We start from the raw sequence: 25,335 nt of genomic DNA, 5'->3' as shown, positions 1-25,335 counted from the left end.
CTGAACAAATATTTGAATCCCTGACAGTTTTCTCTCACTAGAGATTAAACCAACAAAAGGCCTGACTCATGCGAGGAGAGGCTCTTGTGACTCACCCTGATGAGTAATCTGACGTTACTACTGTCAGGTTGTTATAAAAAAACAGACTGAAGGTGGCAACAGCCCAGTTAGTGCCGTGTGCAAAAAGCCTGAGCAGATATCTTTCACTGACCTGGCTCTATTAGAAAAGAGTTGGAAGTTAAGTTAGTGTTTGATGTGTTTAGTAGGTTGTTAGGTTAGATATATATTGGGGACACAACCACATTTCCTCCACATTAATATATCCTCCATTTGAAAATAAACTAATAATCTTGTAAATAAATATCTCTGGAGGTATTTCGTCATGCGGCTAATATTGGTTTCCTCCCTGTTTTTATTAGAATAGGAAATTCTTTATTCATCCAACATTGGGGAAATTGCAGCATCCCAACCATAAAGGGGTCCAAAAATATGTAGGCTAACAATGTTTTTCCATATATTATTAATTAAGAAGCAAGCTCTTGTCTAATACAACTAGTGTATAAGCTATTCATTAACTAATATTGCACAAATGTTGAATTGTGCATCCATTTCTTCTGGATTCGAGTGTATTAAGTGCTTCTTTGCCGATTCGTGAGATTAGGAAAAACAACAGCACACTGAAATCAGTACATGAGTGCTTTTCAGTAATCAAACCATTCACAGCTCGACTGGCTGGGAAAACATGTGTCTGTCTGGGAGAGGGGCAGCACACTGCACAACATGAGGCCGTTTAAAAGTCTGGTTTGTCTGTGTTAAAGAAGCCTTTGACTAAAACACTTATGGCGCATTTCCACTGCAGCGCGTAGCACGGTTTAAGCGTGCCGTGCCAAACCCGGCCCGTTTTTTGTTGCGTTTCCACTCGGCGTAGTTCCGGCTAACGGGTACTGTTTCACAATTTTTCTGGCTATCCAAAATCCAGGTTCTTTCCGGGCCAACAACCGGGCTGAGTATGCTAAACTAGAGAGAGAATCGCTGGCAAGGGGGCTACAACTACAACAAGATGAACATATTTGACCGTGATTTAATTGTGATACACGTTTCAAAATGATGCCGAAGTAACAACATACTGATACCGGTTAGTAAAAACCATGAATTAATGCTTTGACAAGTCTGCAGACAGACGGCAGGCGAAAAACCCTTTTAAAATGCGTGTTTTCTGAATGGAGATCGGCTAAGCTAACGCAGTATATGCTCCGACCGTCCACACTCACAACAACGGCCTATACAGACATAAATAAACCAGCAACTGTATTCTCCATGACACAGACAGTCTGTGGTTTGTACTTGTTTAACTTCTGTCTAGTTTCTGAACAGATATGAGGAGCTGTGAGCTCTGAGTGCTAACAGCTAACAGCTGTGTTGGTTTTGTGGTTCGCATTGAAGATGACGTCACGGCTCCGCCTACACTGCGTTACTATAGTTACTGCCCCAGCTACTAAACTGTAATGGAAACGCAGCATAAAGTGAGCCTGGCCTACCAAGGCCTAACTATACCGTACTAAGCCGTGCGAGCCCCTGCAGTGGAAATGCGCCATAAGTAGTCTGGTGCCGTTGTGTGTTTTACTTCTCAAATAGACTGCCAGAGCAGGAAGAGGTAGTCGAATTCAAATGCAAAATCAGCTGATCTTGATATTAGGATATTTTATGTAGAGTGGTGCGGTGATAATGGACTTGTGTATCAATGCAAGCACTACTTCGACAAAAAGCCAATGGGGTTTTCCATTCGATGTTGGACTACTGCAGAAAATAAGATCTGTGGCAAACACACGTTTATGATATTTACACGTTTTGATCAGCAGGATAATCTCCACATATTAACAACATATTAAAATACTATGAAGCTGGGAAGTTAACAGCGTTACAGCAGCTAAGGTAAAGTGCAGATAAAATAGAAAAAAAAGTATATTTATAGATTAAATAAAAAGTTAGGTACACGTTACAAGAAAAAACAAATGGTAAAAATAAGTAGCAGTATTTTAAACTGTAATTTTTTCTAAAAAGGTCTCAAAGGAGCCGGTAACGTTAACAAGTTGTAAATAAATTGTAAAGTAATAAAGTGTTTATCTTATTTAGACACTTGTGAGCGTATTTGATGTCTTAGAATAGAAATCTCTTCAGCTTGTGTTAACCACAGATCTTAATTCAGACTTCAACACTTTCAAACAATTGACTTCCAGATGAGAGAACTGGAAATGCTGATTTGTTTTGGGTTTCTTTAGGACTCATTCCTGCACCACTCTATGATTAGTTAACAGTACAGTGTATCCCAGCTGCAGTACTACCCCAGTCCAGCGGTGGCAGCGTCTCTACCTGTCTGCCTCTCTGTTCGTCCTGAAGCTGGCGTCGCAGGGCCTCTATCCTCGAACAGTGGTTGGCATAGAACTCACACAGAGACTGGCAGAAGGCCAATGAAAAAAGGGGTAGGAAAAATAAAGAAAGGAAGGGTTTAATTGTGAGGATTAAACAAAGCATATGATAAAGGGTGAAGAAGAAGCAGGAAGGAAACACAAAGCAGGAGAAGGACAGCGAGTAGAAAAAGCATTGGGAAAGAGTCCCAGTGGGTAAAGAGGACAGAAGAGATTTTGTGGAGAGGAAGGTGGACGACAGAAACGTAAAAACAATGTTCACATCTCTGTGGACTATAGCTTGCTTTGCAGAGATCACACCTATAGTGGACGTTTGTTTATCCAATGAAGTTCCTATGAGAGGAAATCGTAGTTCTGACTCCATAAAAATAACAATTATCTTTATGGAGACCAAATAAACTTGCAGGTAAAAGTAGTAAAGAAAATGAAAGCATCAAAATCGCATCTCGACTGATCCACCACTGACTTGATGATTCAAAAGGATGCCATATGCAATGACCAGCGTTTCCGCCAGGGGGGCCGCAATTCCCATCACTAATACGTAAAGAGATAGTGGCCATTTCTCAATGTCGAGTATACCTGCTGCAGAGCCACTATTTCAAGTATGCTACGTCATCGAGTGGCGCCGAAATGCTGGGCATTTAACATGCATTTAAACAGTCCTTCGGCGCCACTCGATGACGTAGCATACTTGAAATAGTGGCTCTGCAGCAGGTATACTCGACATTGAGAAACGGCCTGAATCTATAACTTAAGGGACGGCTCAATTCAATATTCAAGTCACGTGACACGACGTGACGTCACGACCCCCCCGCTCTCGGGGTGGACGCCCTCTCAGCCCTGGTCTGGCGGACACACTGGCAATGGCCCTGGCATTTTCCGATTCAATTAAACGATCAAAAACTGGTTTCGATCCACATTTACAGACGTCCAGCCTCTTACTGGCACAATGTAATTAGACTCTTTTGGACACTGCCTGACGACACGATCACATGACATCATTAAGAACAGAAACACAAGCTCAGCATCGTCCAATGATATCCATATTAACCAAAATGGTGGTATTAATGAAAGAGTATGTCATCTGTCTTGTAAATAAACACCAGTGAGGGAGGACTTAGTGTGTTGCTTGAAATTACTTTCATACGGAAGAAGACTGGGATCCATCTTTATTAGATAAGCCCTCTATTTATTGAGGTCTGTTTTGTCTCTGCTCCTTTATCTTCCTCCTCCTCCTCCTTGTTGTAGTAACAGACCACAGGATTAATACTCCTCTCTCTGACCTGACTCTAGAGACAGAACAGGACACAATGTGGTCCAGGAAACATAAACAAACCGCTGTGATGCAACGCTTTAAGGAATAAAACCTTCCTCAGTGAGTTCCTGTGCACAGCTAGCTCTCTCCAAAAACACAGCAACAAACCGCTTTCACACCAAGTACTTTGCGTACTCAGTTCCCAGCACTTAGTTCCCAGCTCTTAGTTCCCCCATGGCACTAGGAGCCGATCGCGTTCACACCGGAATAAGTTCCCTGAGGGAAGATTACGCAAATGAAGCCGCTGACGTCACTTCTTCTTCTTCTGCTTTGGGTTTACTGGCAGGCGGCAAACAACTTCACGGCGTATACTGCCACCCAAAGTGCCCGGCCGGAAGTCCCCGGAGTTGGGGAAGGCTTCAGTAGAAGCTGCTGGGACTCCCAGCTGCTTCTACTGAAGCCTTCCGAGTAAATCGCCAGAACGCCGACACCTCCTCATCCCCACCGCTCCCATGTTATTTTTTTGTGTTGCCATAAGTTATTCTCTCTCCGTTGGTGCGCGGGGCTAATGCTAATAATGCTAATGCTAATAATGCTAATGCCAGCAAATACAATGGCGGCTTCACAAAACGTTTCAGAGTTTTACGGGGCGTGGTTTGCAATTCGCCCAGCCAATCAGGAATTGGAACTTTTTCTCCCCAGGATAGTCCCACCTCTCTAGCAGGGACTGAAATGGGGGTAAAAGTTCTCTGAACTAAGTTCTCTTTTTGGTGTGAACGCAAATTCCAGGAACTATCGGAACTAAACGAGAAAAGTACTCCGGTGTGAAAGCGCCTATTCGGCACACACAGACACGTAGAAGTACCACATCAAAATACACTGAACAAAAAACATAAGTACTTCTGTTTTCACTCAATTATTTGAAATAAAAATGGCTTTCTATGCACACACAATCCTTCCTTTCTTACTGGGTGCACCAGTCTTTACACAACCAGTTTGTGCACAATAATTCATTGAAAAAGTGAAGTATTTATTTCAACCCGTTAGAAATTTGAGCAAAAACAAAAGAGTTGTGTTTCTTTTTGTTCAGTGTGAATACAAACACAGATATCGTGGTCAGATATTAACAGTAAGGCACATCAGATAACATTATACACATGTTAAACTAGCGTGAGGATGGGTTATGATGAAGGATAGGACAGGATTTAAAGCTACACATGTCAAATATTTTCTGAAGCAAAACATTTACTGGGTAAGCGAGTTTTGTTAAATATTCATTTTGAGTGAGTTGAAAGCACAACAGCCATGAATCAACTCAACAACAGATACGTATTTTCTATATGATCAGCACAGGCATCTCCTTTGGTTTTTTTGTTATGTGAATGTTCTGTACAAAAAGTCAAAGCCCCCCAAATAGATTCCCATATGAATTATTTAGGGTTAATGTTCAAAGGCCTTAAACTATGGATATGTCAAGAGTTCACCCATAAGATAAAAGTAAAGAGAGCCCAAACTAAAGAGTAGGGATGTTTTAAAATTGTTCTCTTGTACCTTTATGACATATTGTCGGGTAACTCTTCAACATAAAACATCTTCATATTAATTGGAACACTTCACTTGTCTGTTAATCCGTCCACTGCATCCAGCTGAACTCGGCCAAGTTAGTTTGTTTAATACTTGGTTCATGTGGAGTTTTAATCTTTATATGAAAATAGAACGGACCTGACCGTCCCTCGATGTGCCGTGTTATTGAGTTAGAGAGCTGTCTACCTTCAGCTGGGTGTTGAACGCGTCTATCTCCAGCAGTTTTGCGCGGGTCTCTCTCTCCACGGCGTCCAGCTGATCTCTGAGTTGCTGTCTGCTGCTCTCCTTCTGCTCCACCGCCTTCTGCAGCGACGACAGGCTGTCACCTGAACGATGAACACACACACACACAAATAAGAACAGTGTACAGAGTACATCAAGTGGCTGCCTCGAGAAAAAGCGATCCAAATAGTGTTTTTTCTTGTGCTTTACCATTTTTGTGCTGACACTTTGAGCGTATGAACTTAATATTAATTTAACTGTTGAAAAAAGTACTCAGAAGCTTGTTTTTGACCATCCAAATCCTTCTAACAAAAATCATAAATTCAAATCAGAGCTAGAACATCTCTCTACGAATAATCGTAAAAATAGAAATATGTCATTGAATGTGTACATTTCTTTATTTTTATCTGTTTTATATTAAAGGTCACCTATCATGCTATTTTTAGGCAATAACATAGGTCTCAGATATATAAACATATATAGAAAACATGTCTATGAAGTGTTTTGCTCAAAATACCAAACAGATCACCCATTCTAGCCATGCCTCATATCCCTCTATTTCACTTCCTGTTGCTAAAGTGATGATTTTATGTATAAGGGTTGAAGACATTTTTTTTTTTAAAAGACAGGAGGGGTCTGAGCTCACGCGGGACCCGGCAGCTACTGTCTAAACTAAATGCTGCCGTGATGAAACGCCATATCATGGATTATCAAGGATTCTCGCTGAAACAGTTTGGAGCTCAAAGGCTTTCTCTCTTGCCGGTTATACCACAAGGTGAGTTCCTTTTTACTTCCTGCTTCTTCACACACATGCTCTCCAGCACAGGTTAGCTCTGAGTGTTAGCGATGCTAATGTGAACACCGACCATATTACGTCCAAAACAGTCGGGCATTGTTTCTGATAGCAACGTTTCTGATTGGGCCGTGGGTCCACATTTCAGATATTACGTCATATCGGACGCAAATCTGGATCAGCTCCGTTGTTCCCCGTTTTTAGAGATTTGGGTACGGAGGAAAAGAGAGAGGGTTTTATTTCCTGACGCTGCGTGAGTTCCCTGACACACCAGGGACACATTGATGTATAAAAGACATCAAAAAGTACATTTTGCATGATAGGTCCCCTTTAAGTTTAACATAATATAGTTGTGTTTTCGACTGACAAAACACAACGTTTAAAGTCTCCCCCTTGGACTTTGAGGAACTGGGATTGACATGACATTTACAGATCATGTAATTAATTTAACAAAAGTAACAATACATTGGCAGATGATTCTATAATACATGTTCAATAGTTGTAGCCTTAATTTGAACCCTATCAGAGAGTAGGCTCAAAATACTTCCCACTCTTTATGACACCAAAAGGTCAGACATATTGTATGATGCACAACGTTATGAGTCATTATGCAAGTAAACACAGCCAATCGAGACAGCTTTCTATGTGAAGAGTATGAATATGTGGCCATTAAGTGTGTGTTAGTTTGTGTTGTACTCACGATGCAAACTGTTCTGTTGAACCTGCTTCAGCTGGTCGTTGAGACCCTGTTTATCAGGAATTAACCTCCCCAACCACTGCTGGGAGTCCTGCAGGAAAACAACAGAAATAATCATTACATTAGAAATGTTTACTACATAAAAGTATGTCAGTGTCGGGGAAATACTGAGTGTCCTCTTCCAACATGAGAGTACATGATAACAAAGGTATCAACTGTAGCTGTGAACATGGCAGGATGTGTGATTACCTAGAAGAGCATCAGGACTGTTTGAGGCATATGATAGCTGTGTGATTAACATGATGATTCAGCCTCTATGGAGAGAGACATCAAGCATGCTCATTTCTGACGTGGAGCTAATCTGAAGTAAACATTGAATACTGCTTTCTATTCCTCCATCTTGTGACTGTGTAACTCCCTCTCTTGGATATCAGCATGTGAAGGACACTGTTCAGGAACTAGTTGATGCTCTGTATGTGATGACTCCTTCCATTCTGGAGAGGATCACAAACACATGGATCCTGATGTTGAAGCTCAAGCCGGGGACCAGAGATTATTAACATTTTTGAGATTTTGAAAAAAAAGTCAGGATTTTGAAAAAAGTCTTTTTTTTTAGAAAAAGTCAGAATTTTGAGAAAAAGTCAGGATTTTGAAAAAAGTCTGACATTTTGGATTTTGAGAAAAAAAAGTCAGGATTTTGAAAAAAAAGTCAATTTTCTTTAGAAAAAGTCAGAATTTTGAGAAAAAGTCAGGATTTTGAAAAAAGTCAGAATTTTTGAATTTTGAGAAAAAAAGTCAGGATTTTGAAAAAAGTCAGAATTTTTGGATTTTGAGAGAAGTCAGGATTTCGAAAAAAATGTTTTGAGAAAAAGTTATATTTTTGAGAAAAAGTAATTTTTTTTGTAAAAGTCAGATTTTTTGAGAAAAGTCAGAATTTTCAAAAAAAGTCAGATTTTTTCGATTTAGAGAAAAACTCAGTATTTTGTTCAGGACAGGATGTATGATAACAAGAACCAGAACCTCCATCTTGTGACTGTAACTCCCTCTCTTGGATATCAGCATGTGAAGGACACTGTTCAGGAACTACTGATGCTCTGTATGTGATGACTCCTTCCATTCTGGAGAGGATCACAGATACATGGATCCTGAGGTTGAAGCTCAATAGTGATATTTTCTAACAGTCAACAACCCTATTGTATACATGAGGAACATCCACAGTTTTTAAGCATGTAGATCTGCTGCTGATGTAGAAGATATTAAAAGGACATTTTGTCTTTTGTTGACATCTGCTGTGTGTACCTGCAGCTGCTGTTGCAGCAGTGTGATCTCAGCGATGCGTGTTTCTCTCGTCTGATTGGTCTGCTCCACCTCCCTCCGCTGAGCCGACAGACGAAAGCGAACGTCCTTCAGTTTGCCCTCCAGCTGGCACTTCTTATCGTTCTGGAGAGAGGACAGGGAGATAGAAAGTTATATATATTATGTTTCTGCTGATGAGCAGACATATTAGCTTTCACTAACGGTTTGTTTACAGTTGTTCTGTTCTTCCTGTTGTTGATTACTTTTGGCTCATGTTCCCTTGTATCAATGTTGTTGTCATTTTATTTTCTTTCTTGTAACTTTGTTAGATTGTGTGACGGCCCCAGAGCCTGTGGCCTGTTAGTGGTGTGCATGTGTGTGCAGGTCCTTTGATGGGGGTGGAGCTGAGGAGACAATCAGCATGACCGGGGACACCTGGCCGGAGCCGAGGTGCTACTTAAGCCCAGCTGCCCGGAGTCACATGGCCTTCGTGACTCTCTGCCCGCTGCAGGAGGACTCTCGCTGGGATCCTTTCCCCTCGCCCATCCTCTCATGTTTCCGGTGTTGTGTTTAGAACCATCACAATTAAAGTGCCGTGGTTTTTGGAACCCTCGAACGTCTCTCTCTGTTTTCATGTTGTGGCCTACGGGCCGGTCATAACAACTGCAACCAGTCATTTTTGTATTGTACAAGCTAGCAGAGCTAATCATCAGCGTAAACAGTATTTTTATATTGTCAGCTTAGCCTTTATTAACTATAGATTTCAGCACCAAACATGTGTCAAACTCAAGGCCCGCCGGTATATTGCACGCACACCTTCACTCCATCCTGAGGGTCTCCTCCGCTCAGAGCCTGAGCCCAAACATTGATGACCTTGCACCCGAGATGAGATGCCAAGTGTCTGAACTAGCTTCACAGAGCAGCACACTGAGTTCAATGGATGTTTCCTTCTGCACTTTCTCTCTCAGGACAACAGGACATGTTTGGTTTTCTCTTTGAGGGGAATAGTTTTGTTGAAGCTGCTGTTGGCCTGTGGGAAAATGTACTCATAAGAACTGACTCTGGAAAAGCTGCAGATAGAGCCATAAGAAATGAATGCAACTGATTATTTAATGTTGTTTTTATAGGCAATCATTGAAGCTTTGTTAGTTCCAGGTTTAATATGTGCAATAAGTTCATTTCAATAAGTTCAGCAATAAACATTGAACCAGCCCGGCCCTCCACTAGCACCCATTTTTAAATGTTGGCCCACTGTGTGTTTGAGTTTGACCCCCCCTGCTCTAAGAGATGTCAGCTATATGAACATTTTGAACAAACAAACATTACTTCTTGAGCTTTGCCTTTAACGAACTGTCACTCCATGTCATTGCTTTTAAACTAAAACATTTGCTATTGTTTGTATTCCTCGTTTACATTGTTGTATTGTTCTTAAGTTGTCCTTTGTTTTAATAATACAGAATGTGTTGACAGTTTTTCCTGTTGGCATTAGTTTATTGCTTTAGGGTTATCTTTGAAGAAACTTTTCCTTGTTTTCCAATATTTGTTTTTCTTTTAAGAGACTTGGTTGGTTGGCAACCACACTAACAATGTTAAGCAACAGCATCTTATATCCATCAACAATCTTATGTATATTCCCAGAATTGGAACAACAGCTTTCTTAAATGTGCAATGAAACTAAAACTCTTAATGTTTCCTTTGTTATATTGCTTGGTTTTATTGTGCAGTGTTTGGTTTTTCATTTCATTTCCTCTTCTTGTTGTCAAGCACTTTGAAATACTCCTGATGTGGCATGTTTACAGTCGTCCAAATGGAGACTCTAATGAACAGGCCCTGTTTTCTCTGTACAGTGTGCGTGTGTGTGTGTGTGTGTGTGTGTGTGTGTGTGTGTGTGTGTGTGTGTGTGTGTGTGTGTGTGTGTGTGTGTGTGTGTCTAGTATTACTATACTTGTGGGGACCTAAACCTGTTTACATAGTCACGTGTGGGGACTGGCCTCTCTTATGGGACAAATTGGAGGTCCCCATGAGGGGTATCATTAATGTTAGGGTGAAGACTTGGTTAGGGTTAGGGTTAAGGGTTAGGCATGTGTTGGTTATGGTTAAGGTTAGGATAAGTCTCCAGGAAATGCATGTAAGTCAATGTAATGTCCCCTGAAGTGATGTATACATGGTGTATGTGTGTGTGTGTGTGTGTGTGTGTGTGTGTGTGTGTGTGTGTGTGTGTGTGTGATGTCTGAATTACCAGCGCCTCCAGTTCGAACTCCAGAGTTTTCTTCCTGGCTTTGAGCAGCACGATGCTCTCCTGCTCGCGGTTCCTCTGAGTCAGGAGCTCCTGGCGGCGCTGGACGCTCCCACTCCAACTGACGCGGACGCTCCATCTCACGCGGAGCAGGCGACACACACACACACACACACACACACACACACACACACACACACTACACACACACACACACACACACACACACACACACACACACACACACACACACACACACACACACACACACACACACACAACACACACACACACACACACACACACACACACACACACACACACACACACACACACAACACACACACACACACACACAACACACACACACACGTAAGATGTGATACGAATAGAATAGCTACAGTGTAGTTTTTGCATGAATATCTGAAGGCTCCTCGAACAATGCAACATAAAATATACTAAGGAAATAAAAAAACAATGCAGGAGGAAATATAAGTTAAAGGTCCCATGTCATGCTTTTCCGGTTATCACCCGTCCCCTTGTGTGTTATGAAGGTTTTCTGCATGTAAACGGTCTGCAGAGTCACAAACCCTCAAAGTACACCCTGTAGCGAGTAAAACTCTAACACACTCAATCTTTTCTCAGCTGCAGCTCTGCCGCTTTCTCCTCCCTGAGACGGCGGGGCGCGGCGAGGCTACGAATCGGTGTGTGAGCACACACACCGACTCCCAGCCAGGCTGCGAGTGTGTGTGTGTGTGTGTGCGTCTGTGTGTGTGTTCGGCTGGTTTCAGGCTGGGTTTCGCTGTCTCGCAGACGGCCACTGGGCTCACAGGGGGGGGGGGGCAGGAGCTCCAACAAGCTGTGTAGGACAGAGAGTGAATACACAGACTATACAGAGATGCTGTGAGAAACCAATGTGAGTTTGGAACATTGAACAATGTAAATCTATTCTAGTCGACCTCAACAATGGAATTATGATCAGTAGAAATGGCCATGACATGGGAGCTTTAATTAGTGAGAATGGTGCAGAAATATGTCAACTCCATACATATTATATAGAGTAAGATAAAAACAGAATATAAAATGAAAAAGTCAAATTAAATTCTGTACAGTGGAAAACAATGTTGGGTTTTCTAATACAATATAAACAAGTGTAAGTTTATATGTGGACTGGATAATGTTACTGTGTCCTTACATTTTTGTATACGTTACTTAAATACTGCTACTAATTATTTGACCATGGTGTACCTACTTGGTTGTGAATGTGTGTCTAATCTTTTTAGCTTTTCTTTTATCTGCAACGCATCTTTACTGCCGTTACGCTGTAAACGCTGTGGGAGAAATAAAGGATTTCTTATTATGATAAATGTAGAGTGTAAACAGATATATGTGTTCTGTAACATAAGTGGATATTTCATCACATTAAATATGATCCGTACATTACACACTTCATTTCACACTCCCATCTGCTGTAGCAGCGTGAATGAGGCTCTTTACGGTCAGACGTACAGAGTGCAGTGAGAGCTGTCTGCAGCAGATTTAATCACAAGTCTGCAAACGTCAACTCAACCGTAACTCTTCAATTCAAACCATTTCCTCCTCCTCCTCCGTACCTCTCTCCTCTCGATCTCTTTGCGTCTCTCCTCCTCTCTTTGTCTCTCTATCTCTCTCTGTCGATCCAGCTGTTTCTCCAGCTCGTGTTGCCGCCTCCTCTCCTGCTCCATGCGCTCGCGCTCCTGAGAAAACAAACAGCTCCTTTGTTTGTTTATGTGTCACTCCGATGCATTTTCATTTCCTCCTAGTTTCAACACTTGCTGTAAACGCAAATAAATACCTGACTGATTCAACGTGGGTTAGTGAGGCTGTTACAATAGGAGGAGGTGGAAAAGTACTCACTTGTATACATACTCAGCTACAAGCTAAAGTTCTGCATTCAAAATGGTACTTAAGTAAAAGTATTAGCACTAAAAAGTACTTTAAACGACCAAAAGTAAAAGTATTCGTTGATTGTTGCATTAAAGGTGGGGTAGGTAAGTTTCAGAAACCGGCTCGAGTGCACTAAAATTTGAAAGTACACAGCCGAAAAGAATCCGCCCCTTCCTTCAGACTTCCTTACAGAGCACCTCCTCCAACACACATGAACGCGCACATGACGTCAGCAGACTGGTGAAAGTGGCCGCCTGTTGCTGGCGAGTCATTGAAGTACTGCTGCAATGCACGCCCAATGACGGCACGCCCAATGAGGGCACGCCCAATGACGGCACGCCCAATGACGGCACGCCCAATGAGGGCACGAGATGGAAGGCTGACAGACAGGGCGGCAATTGTACTTTTTACAAATTTCATCGGCTTCCACAGATGACATTTTTTATGGATTCTTTGTCAACGCACTTCAGATATTCATTGCTATCGGGATGTTAAGAGCATTCCATGGAATATAACAAAAAGTGTATCTCGAGCCGGTTTCTGAAACTTACCTACCCCACCTTTAAGTGTTCATCACTTCCATGTTGCACTTGGTAAAGTTGGGGGTAAATAAAGGACGTTATACACTATGGCATAGCTTAAGCGTTAATATTGAAATATAATGTGTAACAATGACCTAAATCTGCAAAGTAAGTAGTAACTAAATGTTTTTAAATTAATGTAGTGGAGTCAAAAGTACAACATTTGCCTACAAAATGAAGTAAAGTACAAGTAGAAAGAAGCATAATGTAAAACGTACCAGTTAGGGCTGCACGATATATCGTGTCGTGATGATTTTTATTTTTTGTATCTTTAGGATTTGCGATATTAAAGGTGGGGTAAGTTTGAGAAACCGGCTCGAGACACACTTTTTGTTATATTCCATGGAATGCTCTTAACATCCCGATAGCATTGAATATCTTAAGTGCTTTGACAAACATGTCATCTGGAAGCCGTGGCGCTGTAAAAAGCACGACCAATCATCTGTGCCGGCTAAAGTAACTGGATGGCCTACCTGCCTGTCAGCCTTCCATCTGTGCACAAACTGATCTCGTGCCCTCATTGGTCATGTGCGCGTTCGTGTGAGTTGGAGGAAGGGCTCTGTGAGGAAGGGGCAGATCTTTTCCGGCTGTGTATTTTCAAATTCGAGCGCACTCGAGCCGGTTTCTCCAGAATGACCTACCCCACCTTAAGTAAGCAAATTAACTCGTCATGTTACAATTATTTTGCTGCTTGCTACAAAAGGAAAACTGGCGAGGCTCTCATGTCAGGAGTACTTGAGTGAGTGACAGCAAACCACCAATCACTGAATAAAGTGGTTTCATGTGTTTCTCCAGTTCGGCGCTGCTAACCGAGCTAGCTCAGCTTGTTGCTCTGATAACTTAAGATCCAGACGTCCGTCACTAAAATCCTTCATCCGGTTAAATATAGTTAGAAAAATACCAATTGTATCATTAAAGTTCTAGAAAGGATGGTTTGGGGGGAAAAAACGGTCTTTTCTTCAATTCCTGTATTTTTTCATATCGCAGGGGAAGAAAAACGCAATGTCAGTTTTTTCCAATATCGTGCAGGCCTAGTACCAGTAACTAAATGTTTTACTTAGAGACAGTACTTGAGTTAATGTACTACCTAAATGACACCACTGATTATGAATGCAAATATTTGACAGCCTCACACACAACCCATCAGAGATGAATATGTTCAGTATCTCACCTTCCTGTCGTACTCCTCCCTCTCCAGAGCAGCCAGCCTCTCCTGCTCCTTCCTCTGGAGCTCCTGCAGAGCCTGGCGTCTCTTCTCCAGCTCCAGGTTCCCGCGCTCAAAGTTCTCCCTTTTCTTATCCTCAAAGCTCACTGAGGAAGATATCAAAGAAGCAAATATATCAGACGCTTTATTGTCATTGTAAGCACGCAACAGAAAGACGTCTTGTGTGTCAGTGTGAGTGTGTGTGTGTGTGTGTGTGTGTGTGTGTATGACTGTGTGTGTGTGAGAGAGTGAGAGAGAGAGTGTGTGTGTCAAGGTCGCCGGAAGCAGGGGGGCATTGGCCCCCCCACTTTACAGCCTTGCCCCACATTTTCGCAGCAGCAGATGCCGCAGAACCCTGTACACATCCCGTTTCAATAATTCCCCTCTACTCTAAAGTCGCATCTAAAAAGAACGCCATCTGATCTAGCTGTGTATATTTTGTTATTTTTGATTGTTATATATAATCTCATTAGCTACAGGCATTTTTGAAGCTTGTAAAGGAAAGATGACAGCTCTCACTCGCCACTCTGCTCTTCCCCTCCCTCTGCTGAAATTGTAAGAAAAATGCAAGGCGTATAGTAATCATAGATAACACAGCAGGGTCCGTTACAGTTTGTTTTCATCTGATTTCAAATAAAGAAAGTGCACATCTTCCGGCGCAAACTGAAAACTCATCTCTTTCGACTCCACTTCGAGCGATAGAACTATTAACGAAGCACTTTTATACTAATAAAGGACTGGCTTACCTAAAGCCAGTTGAGTAGCACTTGAAATGTTTGGCTCTATGAAACCTGATGTACTTTATGATTCTGTTTTCTTCAAGGTTGTGTCTTCCTGGTCGAATGTACTTATTGTAAGTCGCTTTGGATAAAAGCGTCAGCTAAATGTAATGAAAGTCTTGGCTTTCAGAATATTAAACTTGTTTCGGCAAATTCAGATGATAAATACAACTTTGAAGCTTGTGACGGCATAATTACAAGCGGAGAACGGAGTAACTTGACGTCACAGCAGGCATAACAACAGCCGGTGTTTCTCAGTATTTTCCCCGGGAAACAAACACAATACACACAAAGGCAAAACACACACCCACACACACACACACACACACACACACACACACACACACACACACACACACACACACACACACACACACACACACACACACACACACACACACACACACACACACACACACACACACACACACACACACACACACACACACACACACACACACACACACACACACACACACACACACCACACACACACACACACACACACACACACACACACACACACACACACACACACACACACACAGATGGATATCCGTCAAATCCAAATGTGGAGATGACAGCTTTGTAAATACCGGAGTTAATAACTGGAACTTTTCACAGTGTGTTCAAAAAAAGTGCGCTTACTTCAGTCAAACACCAGTCAACATTCAGCTTGTCAAACAAGAGCGTATTGAGCAGGGAAAAAGGAGAGATGGAATGAGCAACTGCGCTGTCATGTGTGAGCTGGACCTGTATAGTTTAATGTACAGGAAAGGAGTGAGCAGAGGGTTGAGTTGTCCATTCCTGTTCTGTTTTCTGTGACTATCGTCCTCCTGAACACCCTCTCAGACTTTCAGTTGCGCGCGCTACTAAAGAGACGTGTTACCATGGAAACCAAACAATGGTGTAGCTGTATTGAAGTCCGAGTGGAAACGGTAACATTTGGAGCGTTATGTTAGAATGAAACAAATCAGATTTAGTCAGAAATCGGGAGAAATGTGACCCCGGGAGGAAATCGGGAGTCTCCCGCGAAAATCGGGAGGGTTGGCAAGTATGTCACTTACACACACACTTTTTGTCCCACCCCCCCACTTCTGAAATGAATCTGGCGCCGCTGGTGTGTGTGTGTGTGTGTGTGTGTGTGTGTGTGTGTGTGTGTGTGTGTGTGTGTGTGTGTGTGTTTTGTGTAGCTGTCAGTGACCAGCAGCAGTAGAGATACATATAGAACAAGGTGATAAGATAGCAAGTCAAATTAAGTTAAGAAAAATGAACAATAGCTTGCCTTGTCTAAGCATTAGAAGCACACTCTAGTCTGTTCTGCTTTATCTTAAACTGCCAGAAGCTTATTTTCACATGAACCTTCAGAGAAAGTGGATAGACAACTGATTCAAACGGAAAAAGGAGTGCTGCTCCGACATGTAGAAGTGTCCTTGGGTTCCCGAAAAGCAAAAATAGGGCCTCTTTAATCCTGAATGCATGTCTACGATAGTAAGTCGTAAGTCTGTAAGTAGCTCCAGATAAAAGCATCAGCTACACAACACGTAGTAATAATAATAATAGAAAGGTTTCAGGGGGCAAAAAACAACAATTGCCAAAGTTCTGAGGGGCTTCAATACTGCTAGCATTTATTTTAAATCAGAGATGACCGTAGGGTCATGAAGCAAACAGAGTTGGCCCAGTTTGACAGTGATATGACGTTATGTGCAGGAATAATCACCTGCAAGCTTCTCCGGCTCCTCCTCCGGCTCCTCCTGGACCATCTTCTGATCCGACTGAAAGCTGTCACTACGCACGCGCCTTTAAGACACAAACACAACATTAAAACAATGCAAAATCAGTATTTACCAGGGTCTATGCAGGAATCCTGAAGTCAATGGAAGACCTTTTAAGACCCTTTCCATACATTTTAAGACCTCATCGCCACTTGGAGTTTTAACCGGTTACCTTGGTGACACACTTCACCTCACATTGACTATATACAGTATGGATTGTCCTTCCTCCTTATCTTCCAACCATTTGGACGCAGACTTGCATTTCCCCAAAACGATGTTGTTTAACAACCGGCGTAAACGGACCTTCGCGCTATCAAGCAGTGAGCGTGCGATGTCCTGTTCAGATGAGGACTGAACGATTAATGGATTTTAAATCGAAATCGCGATTTTATATGATGTGATTATCAAATCGCAAAGCCTGCGATTTTTTTTTAACATTTTTTTGTTGTCGTTGTTTTTGTTCTTGTGTGTCAGTCATCCACACCAATCAGAAGTGCTGTGCTCCACATGTACCAGCCATTGTTAACCAATCAGAAGTGGCCCATGATAGAAGGTGATAGACAGATAGATCCAATCACCTGCCAAGTGCTTTTTAAATACTTTTCCAAATGGCTTCCAATGGAGCTTTAGATGGTTTGGTGAAAGCATCTGAGTCAGGTTAGTAATGCTCCATCACATGTTTCTATTACAGGGAGAATCTTAAACTAAAGCTTGACTTTAAAGCAACCCAACGGAAGTTTCATGTAAGTTAGTTCTTTCACTCGTAGCTCGGGCTGCGGGGGTACTAGAGACGGGAGCACGTTGATACGACCTTCCTAGCCGGAGGTATGGCCACATTTTACAATAAACTTCCGTTGGGTCGCTTAAAAACAAATATCGCAAATCGAATCGCAATATTTGTCAGAAAAATCGCAATTAGATTTTTTCCCGAAATCGTGCAGCCCTAGTTCAGATGACGTCAAACCCAACGGGATGCCATCAATAAACTACACAGAATCACACTACACACCTACGCAATGATTACATTCAGGCAGACTGTAGAATACAACCTCTTTGGACCATTTATACACTTATTGAAAACAAGCTACAAAATGTAATACCTTGGAAAATGCCCTTTAATACTTTTAATAGCCTTCATTTTCGCTGAATTGATTATCAACTTTTAATACTTTTTAAGACCCCGCGGACCCCCTGTTTACGCTCGATATTGACACTAGTTTCTTGCTAATTGTGCCTTTAACATAAAACCAAAACATGTTAGAATGCACTTCCTGCAGAGATGCGCAGTGACATCTTCAAGTCGTCATTAGACACTCACCTGTCCACCATGGCCTTTGACCCCTAACCCATCACAGTCCTACTACTGTTTGTTCACCATGTAACGCAGCCTTGGGTCTCTTGAAAGGCGCTATACAAATGTAATCTATGCACATATCCAACATACAGTTAATTAAAGAGTGTTTACCTGAATGTGGGGGGGAGGTAATCTGGCGGTAACACAGGCGGTAACGGTAACCCTGACATGGCCATATCTATGAGGTGCATGGCTAGAATGAACTCCTCAGCCGTCAGCTTTCCATCCTGGTCGATGTCTGAGAGACTCCTACAGGATAGAAAGGAAGTACTTTAAGGAATAATGTCTTTTAAGTTTCATTGGATGAAGATTAAAGGGTTGATTGTAATGTTCTGACCATATGGTGGCCAGCTGGCCCTGAGGAAGACTGGACTGCATCAGGATGGTGCGAGCCTGAGGACCTGAGAGAGAGAACATGCACCATTTAAAACCAGGAAACATGAGAGGAATATTAGAGGAAGTGATGACGTGTGTGTGTGTGTGTGTGTGTGTGTGTGTGTGTGTGTGTGTGCTTGTGTGTGTGTGTGCCTGTGTGTGTGTGTGTGCCTGTGTGTGTCTGTGTGCTTGTGTGTGTGTGTGTGTGTGTGTGTGTGTGTGTGTGTGTGTGTGGTGTGTGTGTGTCTGTGTGTGTGTGTGTCTGTGTGTGTGTCTGTGTGGATGGCTTTGTTACTGTGTGTGTGTCTGTGTGTGTGTCTGTGTGTGTCTGTGTGTACATGTGTGGATGGCTTTGTTACTGTGTGTGTGTGTGTGTGTGTGTGTGTGTGAATGCCTGTGTGTGTGTGTGTGTGTTTGTGTATGACTGTGTGTGTGAGACTATGTGTGTGTGACTGTGTGTGTGTGTGTGTGACTGTGTGTGAGTGTGAGTGTGTGGTGTGTGTGTGTGTGTGTGTGTGTGTGTGTGTGTGTGTGTGTGTGTGTGTGTGTGTGTGTGTGTGTGTGTGTGTGTGTGCACCTGTGAGGTGTCCGCTCATCATCTTATCATGGGAGTTGAAGAGCTGTCTGTACTTCAGTCTGGAGGACTGAGGAACGGCCCAATCACAGGGAGGCAGAACACTGCAAGAAGGAACAGAACAGTTACAGTGAAGTGAGGTCAAAATGAAAAAGTAAGCACATATAATGTAAGATGCAAAACACTCCTTATTTCCTTTAATAGTTCCAATGCTCAGCCTCCATTCATTTAAACATGTTGTAATGAGGACAAAAGACACATTCAGTAGTTTAAATCAAGGAGAATCAGGATTTAAATTATAGGATGTGAACATGTTTTCTCATTTATTGATATCAGATAAAAAGCTTTCTGATTATGCGGCGTAACCTAGCAACGCAATGAAAAACAAACACATATATTGCAGGATGCAGATTAGAAATACTACTTATTTCCTGAGGGAATTAAGTTGCACAGCTTAGGTTTGTATCAACATGTATCAGGTTAACCGTGGACCATTTTTCCATGTGACCATTTTCTAACCAAATATTTTCTAATTTTTTGTTATAAAGACACAAAAGTGCACATATTTCTGATTATAGAATAGAATATATCTTTATTGTCATCACACATCAGTGCAACGAAATTCAGTTGGCATCTCTCAATGCAATACATAACATAAATAAGAACACATCCATAAAAACAGAGATAAAGCAGAGATAGTAGCATTAATAATCAGGGTCATCATATGCACTTTACCAGAATGTTAAAATATATAAAGCTACAATGTTTAAATATAAATAGTTACTAAAAAAATATCAGTTGATACTTAATAAATATACAAATAAATAACATGGTATGGTAACATTATGCGTCTTACCTAGCGACGTCCACAGACGGGCCCTTCTGCAGTTTGGCGCTGGGACGATTAAAAGATCCTGACTTGTTGACAGGAGGCGCTGAAAGAGAGAACACTTTGTTTAAATGTGAGGTTGGGGTCAAAATGAAGGCAGCAAATAATCATAAAATGGACTCGTGCAATATTCTAATCGCAGGAGGAGGAACATTTGATAAAGGGTTAATAACCTGTACAAAAAATACAATGTTAATGTCTGAGGGAAATGAGTAATGGTTGTTCTATTGAAACGTATATTCTGAAAAGGAAAAATGAAACCTTTGATAGGGTTTGGGATCCGTTTACTCAACTTTTAGGGAATGTTAATGTGTCTGAGGCTGAGAAATAACAATGGGAATCCATGGGAAGGTAAAGAACTTCTTAAACTGCTGTGTGTTGGGGAATCATTTGCTTAGGTATTCAACCTTCGACACAGTTTTCATTTTCTCCTCTCACTGTCTCCTTTCCCACGGCATAGGTCTACGGCCTTGGGTATTGCTGCTATCTCTTAAGGAGGCGCAGCTTGGGCGCATTGTTGTTGCCAGTCTATGACCGAGCACAAGCCGCCATGAGGTCGTTTACTGTTCAGGGACGAAGGCGCACATTCTTTCCTATGGACGAGAGCTCTCGTTAGATTCAGGGTCCATTGCTTGAGTCTCGCTGATGAAGAATGTTGATTATTACACTCCGAACTAGTTAAAACCTCGAGCTTCAGAAAGAGTTCTTCAGAATTGATTGTGGCATCTCAACCGTGTGGTCAGACCGTGGCCCGTGACATGTCGTGTGAATTCTCCGGCCGTAACTCCATATAAACCGTCAGTGTTTGCCATCAAAGCTCCAGCTCTCCTCGTGTCTCTCTGAGTCCTGACTCCATCAAAGCTCCAGCTCTCCTCGTGTCTCTCTGAGTCCTGACTCCATCAAAGCTCCAGCTCTCCTCATGTCTCTCCATCAAAGCTCCAGCTCTCCTCGTGTCTCTCTGAGTCCTGACTCCATCAAAGCTCCAGCTCTCCTCATGTCTCTGAGTCCTGACTCCATCAAAGCTCCAGCTCTCCTCGTGTCTCTCTGAGTCCTGGCTCCATCAGAGCTCCAGCTCTCCTCGTGTCTCTCTGAGTCCTGACTCCATCAAAGCTCCAGCTCTCCTCATGTCTCTGAGTCCTGGCTCCATCAAAGCTCCAGCTCTCCTCGTGTCTCTCTGAGTCCTGACTCCATCAAAGCTCCAGCTCTCCTCGTGTCTCTCTGAGTCCTGACTCCATCAAAGCTCCAGCTCTCCTCGTGTCTCTCTGAGTCCTGACTCCATCAAGCTCCAGCTCTCCTCGTGTCTCTCTGAGTCCTGACTCCATCAAAGCTCCAGCTCTCCTCGTGTCTCTCTGAGTCCTGACTCCATCAAAGCTCCAGCTCTCCTCGTGTCTCTCTGAGTCCTGACTCCATCAAAGCTCCATCTCTCCTCGTGTCTCTCTGAGTCCTGACTCCATCAAAGCTCCAGCTCTCCTCGTGTCTCTCTGAGTCCTGACTCCATCAAAGCTCCAGCTCTCCTCATGTCTCTCTGAGTCCTGACTCCATCAGAGCTCCAGCTCTCCTCGTGTCTCTGAGTCCTGACTCCATCAAAGCTCCAGCTCTCCTCGTGTCTCTCTGAGTCCTGACTCCATCAGAGCTCCATCTCTCCTCGTGTCTCTCTGAGTCCTGACTCCATCAAAGCTCCAGCTCTCCTCGTGTCTCTCTGAGTCCTGACTCCATCAGAGCTCCATCTCTCCTCGTGTCTCTCTGAGTCCTGGCTCCATCAAAGCTCCAGCTCTCCTCGTGTCTCTCTGAGTCCTGACTCCATCAAAGCTCCAGCTCTCCTCGTGTCTCTCTGAGTCCTGACTCCATCAAAGCTCCAGCTCTCCTCGTGTCTCTCTGAGTCCTGACTCTCCATTGCTTCAGAACTTTCCCCCACATCAAGGACAAGTTCAGATGTCCTTCGAAACTTCTGTAGCAATGGAGAGTCAGGACTCGGAGACACGAGGAGAGCTGGAGCTTTGATGGCAAACACTGACGGTTTATTTATTATTATTACTTGTTAACCTGCTGTGACTTTGCACACTTTCTAGGATAATGTTGCTACTTCACAATTGTTTTTTAAATTTCATTTTATGTAATTTTTTTCTTTTTATTATATATTTCAAATTACTTTTTTTCCAATGAAGTCCTGTCGTGTCTTTGCCTCCGTTTTTCAAATTGTTTATGTAAGTTTGTGTAAGGTATGGCGTGTCTTGTAACTATGTTGTTCAAAATAAGGAAAAATGACTTTAAAAATGACTTTAAAAAGTATCCTTAAGACCTGGAACTGCTACCCCCGCTACCCGACCACGGATAAGCGGGAGAAGATGGATGGATGGATAAGACCCTCCAATATAATTTATCATAGATTAAAAACTTTAAACTCAACACTGCTTTACCTGGCTTATAAAAAGTCCTATATCTCTGAGCATGCTTGCCTTTACTGTGAACCTTTGCCCATTCTCTCTCTCACTATGTTTACATGATGACAACAAAGCTAATTCCTTTCACGTGAAATCCCTTTTTGGCATAAACCAGATTATGATATGAAGTCCTACAATGAGAACAAAACATTTAAACCTGCATAAAACATATAACAGATAATGATGTATATTATGTGTAAACAGAAGCTTAAAAACCCCCAATTCCCACAGAAGCATCAACAGCCTTTCAGAGCAGCCCCTTCCCCTGTGTAGTTGTTACCTGGGAGAGGGAAGCCCGGGATTGGCTGCATCATTCCTGTGGGAGGGGCTCCGTTAGAGATGGGGGGAGGGAGGGGGGGCGGGACGGAGGAGACTAGGGGGGGGGAAACCCCGACAGGAAGAGGAGGCAAGGGGAGAGGAGGCAAGGAGAGAGGAGGCCCGCCTGAGAGGGGGGGCATGCCTGCAGAGAAACACATATAAACAGGCATGATTATAAGGTCGAAGGTCAAAACACATTTGTACCATGTAGCCTTTTAGAAGCTCTCTCATGCACTTTCTCAATGCACTCCGAAGCATTTTAACCTGTCACCTGATTGAATTTGCACTATCCTCCTTTCAATGCACAATTTCATCGTTGTACCTTTAATCTAAATGTATATTTTATGTCTACTTTATGATATTTTAGTTTGTTTTTTACTGGTATTCTGTGTGATATCAATTGTCTGTGAAATGTCTATGTGAAGCACCTTGAACTGCACTTGTTGTATGAAAGGTGCTATTCAAATAAAGATTATTGTTATTATTATTAATACACAGTAGGTGTCAAAATAAAAATGAAAATGTTATAAAAGTAAATTAAGTGCTAGAGAGCCACAGAAGGAGAGGAGCGACATGACTCTACTGTTTGCATTATATATATAACTTTATTCAGTGTTCGAATTACTCATTTGCTTTCGGGGGAGGCCTATTTTTCAGTGCACATCCTGCTACTAAATACGTCACACGCACGCTCTGTTGGCTGGCGGTGGATTTTTCTCGACCCTAACGCCGCTAAAAGTTGTTCCGTTCACGTTGTCATTTTTAGACTCCTTCGCTTCTTTGGTTGTGAATCCAAAAGCTGCGAGGCTTGGCTGTTTTCGTTTCGCCATCATTTGTATTACAAAGTTAAAAAAATATCAATATGAGTATTTCAAATACCGCGCCGGTATCGCCGCCGTAACCATAGCAACGTAAGTAGCGTAAAGAATGCAGCGCCGCCACGTACAGATGGCAACACGCAGAAATATTCACAAATATAAAACAAATATTCAGAAACTGTAATGAACAATGACTATTATTTATTTACAGAAACTCAACATTTCTAATCTGTGTGACACAAATATGCACGATTTTTTTGGGCTCCCCCTATTTATCTCAAAGTCGGCCTTCAGGGGAGCTCCCCCCTCTTTAGGGGAGCCAAGCTCCCCCTGGCTCCCCCCCATTTCGAACACTGACTTTATTATGCAACTGTGGGCAGTGTTTCCTCAGCAGTGCAACACCAAGAGGAAGGAAAGAAGTTAAAGTAATCCTTTAGTGTTGCAGGAAACACATGTCATGATTGTAAGGTAATGAAATTTGAACAAATAAATACATGTGTCTTTTGACTATGTGCTATAATTCTTCTCATGTGTTTCATTCTGTGCTTATGTGCGTTTGTATGCTCTCTAAAGACTGCAGATTAATTAGGCTTTACAGCTAAATCGGGCATATTTACATGATGGACTCAAATGCCCATGTTAATTAATGTGCATTTTCCCTTCTCAAATAAATAAATACATAGGTAAATACAAGAGGTGGGAATACCTGTACTTTCTACTTCTTACATGTTGAACACTAATACCTGAACTTTCTACTTCTTACATGTTGAACTCAAATACTTGTACTTTCTACTTCTTACATGTTGAACACTAATACCTGAACTTTCTACTTCTTACATGTTGAACACAAATACCTGTACTTTCTACTTCTTACATGTTGAACACTAATACCTGTACTTTCTACTTCTTACATGTTGAACACAAATACCTGTACTTTCTACTTCTTACATGTTGAACACTAATACCTGTACTTTCTACTTCTTACATGTTGAACACAAATACCTGAACTTTCTACTTCTTACATGTTGAACACAAATACCTGTACTTTCTACTTCTTACATGTTGAACACAAATACCTGTACTTTCTACTTCTTACATGTTGAACCCAAATACCTGTACTTTCTACTTCTTACATGTTGAACCCAAATACCTGTACTTTCTACTTCTTACATGTTGAACACAAATACCTGTACTTTCTACTTCTTACACTTTGAACACAAATACCTGTACTTTCTACTTCTTACATGTTGAACTCAAATACCTGTACTTTCTACTTCTCACATGTTGAACACAAATACCTGTACTTTCTACTTCTTACATGTTGAACCCAAATACCTGTACTTTCTACTTCTCACATGTTGAACACAAATACCTGTACTTTCTACTTCTCACATGTTGAACACAAATACCTGTACTTTCTACTTCTTACATGTTGAACACAAATACCTGTACTTTCTACTTCTTACATGTTGAACTCAAATACCTGTACTTTCTACTTCTTACATGTTGAACTCAAATACCTGTACTTTCTACTTCTTACATGTTGAACTCAAATACCTGTACTTTCTACTTCTTACACTTTGAACCCAAATACCTGTACTTTCTACTTCTTACATGTTGAACACAAATACCTGTACTTTCTACTTCTTACATGTTGAACTCAAATACCTGTACTTTCTACTTCTTACATGTTGAACTCAAATACCTGTACTTTCTACTTCTTACATGTTGAACTCAAATACCTGTACTTTCTACTTCTTACACTTTGAACCCAAATACCTGTACTTTCTAC

At 42.0% G+C, this 25,335-nt stretch overlaps 1 protein-coding gene across 1 annotated transcript in view; it reads right to left on the bottom strand.

Moving 5' to 3' along the window:
* Positions 1-25,335, bottom strand: part of LOC117535731 (intersectin-1-like) — a 60,163-nt gene that overhangs the window by 20,504 nt on the left and 14,324 nt on the right. Inside the window, 14 exon segments of the mRNA XM_034200259.1 lie at positions 2,371-2,454; positions 5,452-5,591; positions 6,981-7,068; positions 8,277-8,417; positions 10,513-10,614; positions 10,616-10,662; positions 12,122-12,245; positions 14,188-14,327; positions 16,720-16,799; positions 18,240-18,377; positions 18,466-18,529; positions 19,081-19,181; positions 19,934-20,012; positions 22,688-22,867. Of these exon segments, the coding sequence (XP_034056150.1) occupies positions 2,371-2,454; positions 5,452-5,591; positions 6,981-7,068; positions 8,277-8,417; positions 10,513-10,614; positions 10,616-10,662; positions 12,122-12,245; positions 14,188-14,327; positions 16,720-16,799; positions 18,240-18,377; positions 18,466-18,529; positions 19,081-19,181; positions 19,934-20,012; positions 22,688-22,867 (1,508 nt within the window).

The sequence above is a fragment of the Gymnodraco acuticeps genome, unplaced genomic scaffold (assembly GCF_902827175.1).
Source record: "Gymnodraco acuticeps unplaced genomic scaffold, fGymAcu1.1, whole genome shotgun sequence".
NCBI classification, from domain to species: domain Eukaryota; kingdom Metazoa; phylum Chordata; class Actinopteri; order Perciformes; family Bathydraconidae; genus Gymnodraco; species Gymnodraco acuticeps.
Note: the sequence above shows the minus strand (reverse complement) of the source record. Positions and strands in the feature narration are given on the sequence as shown.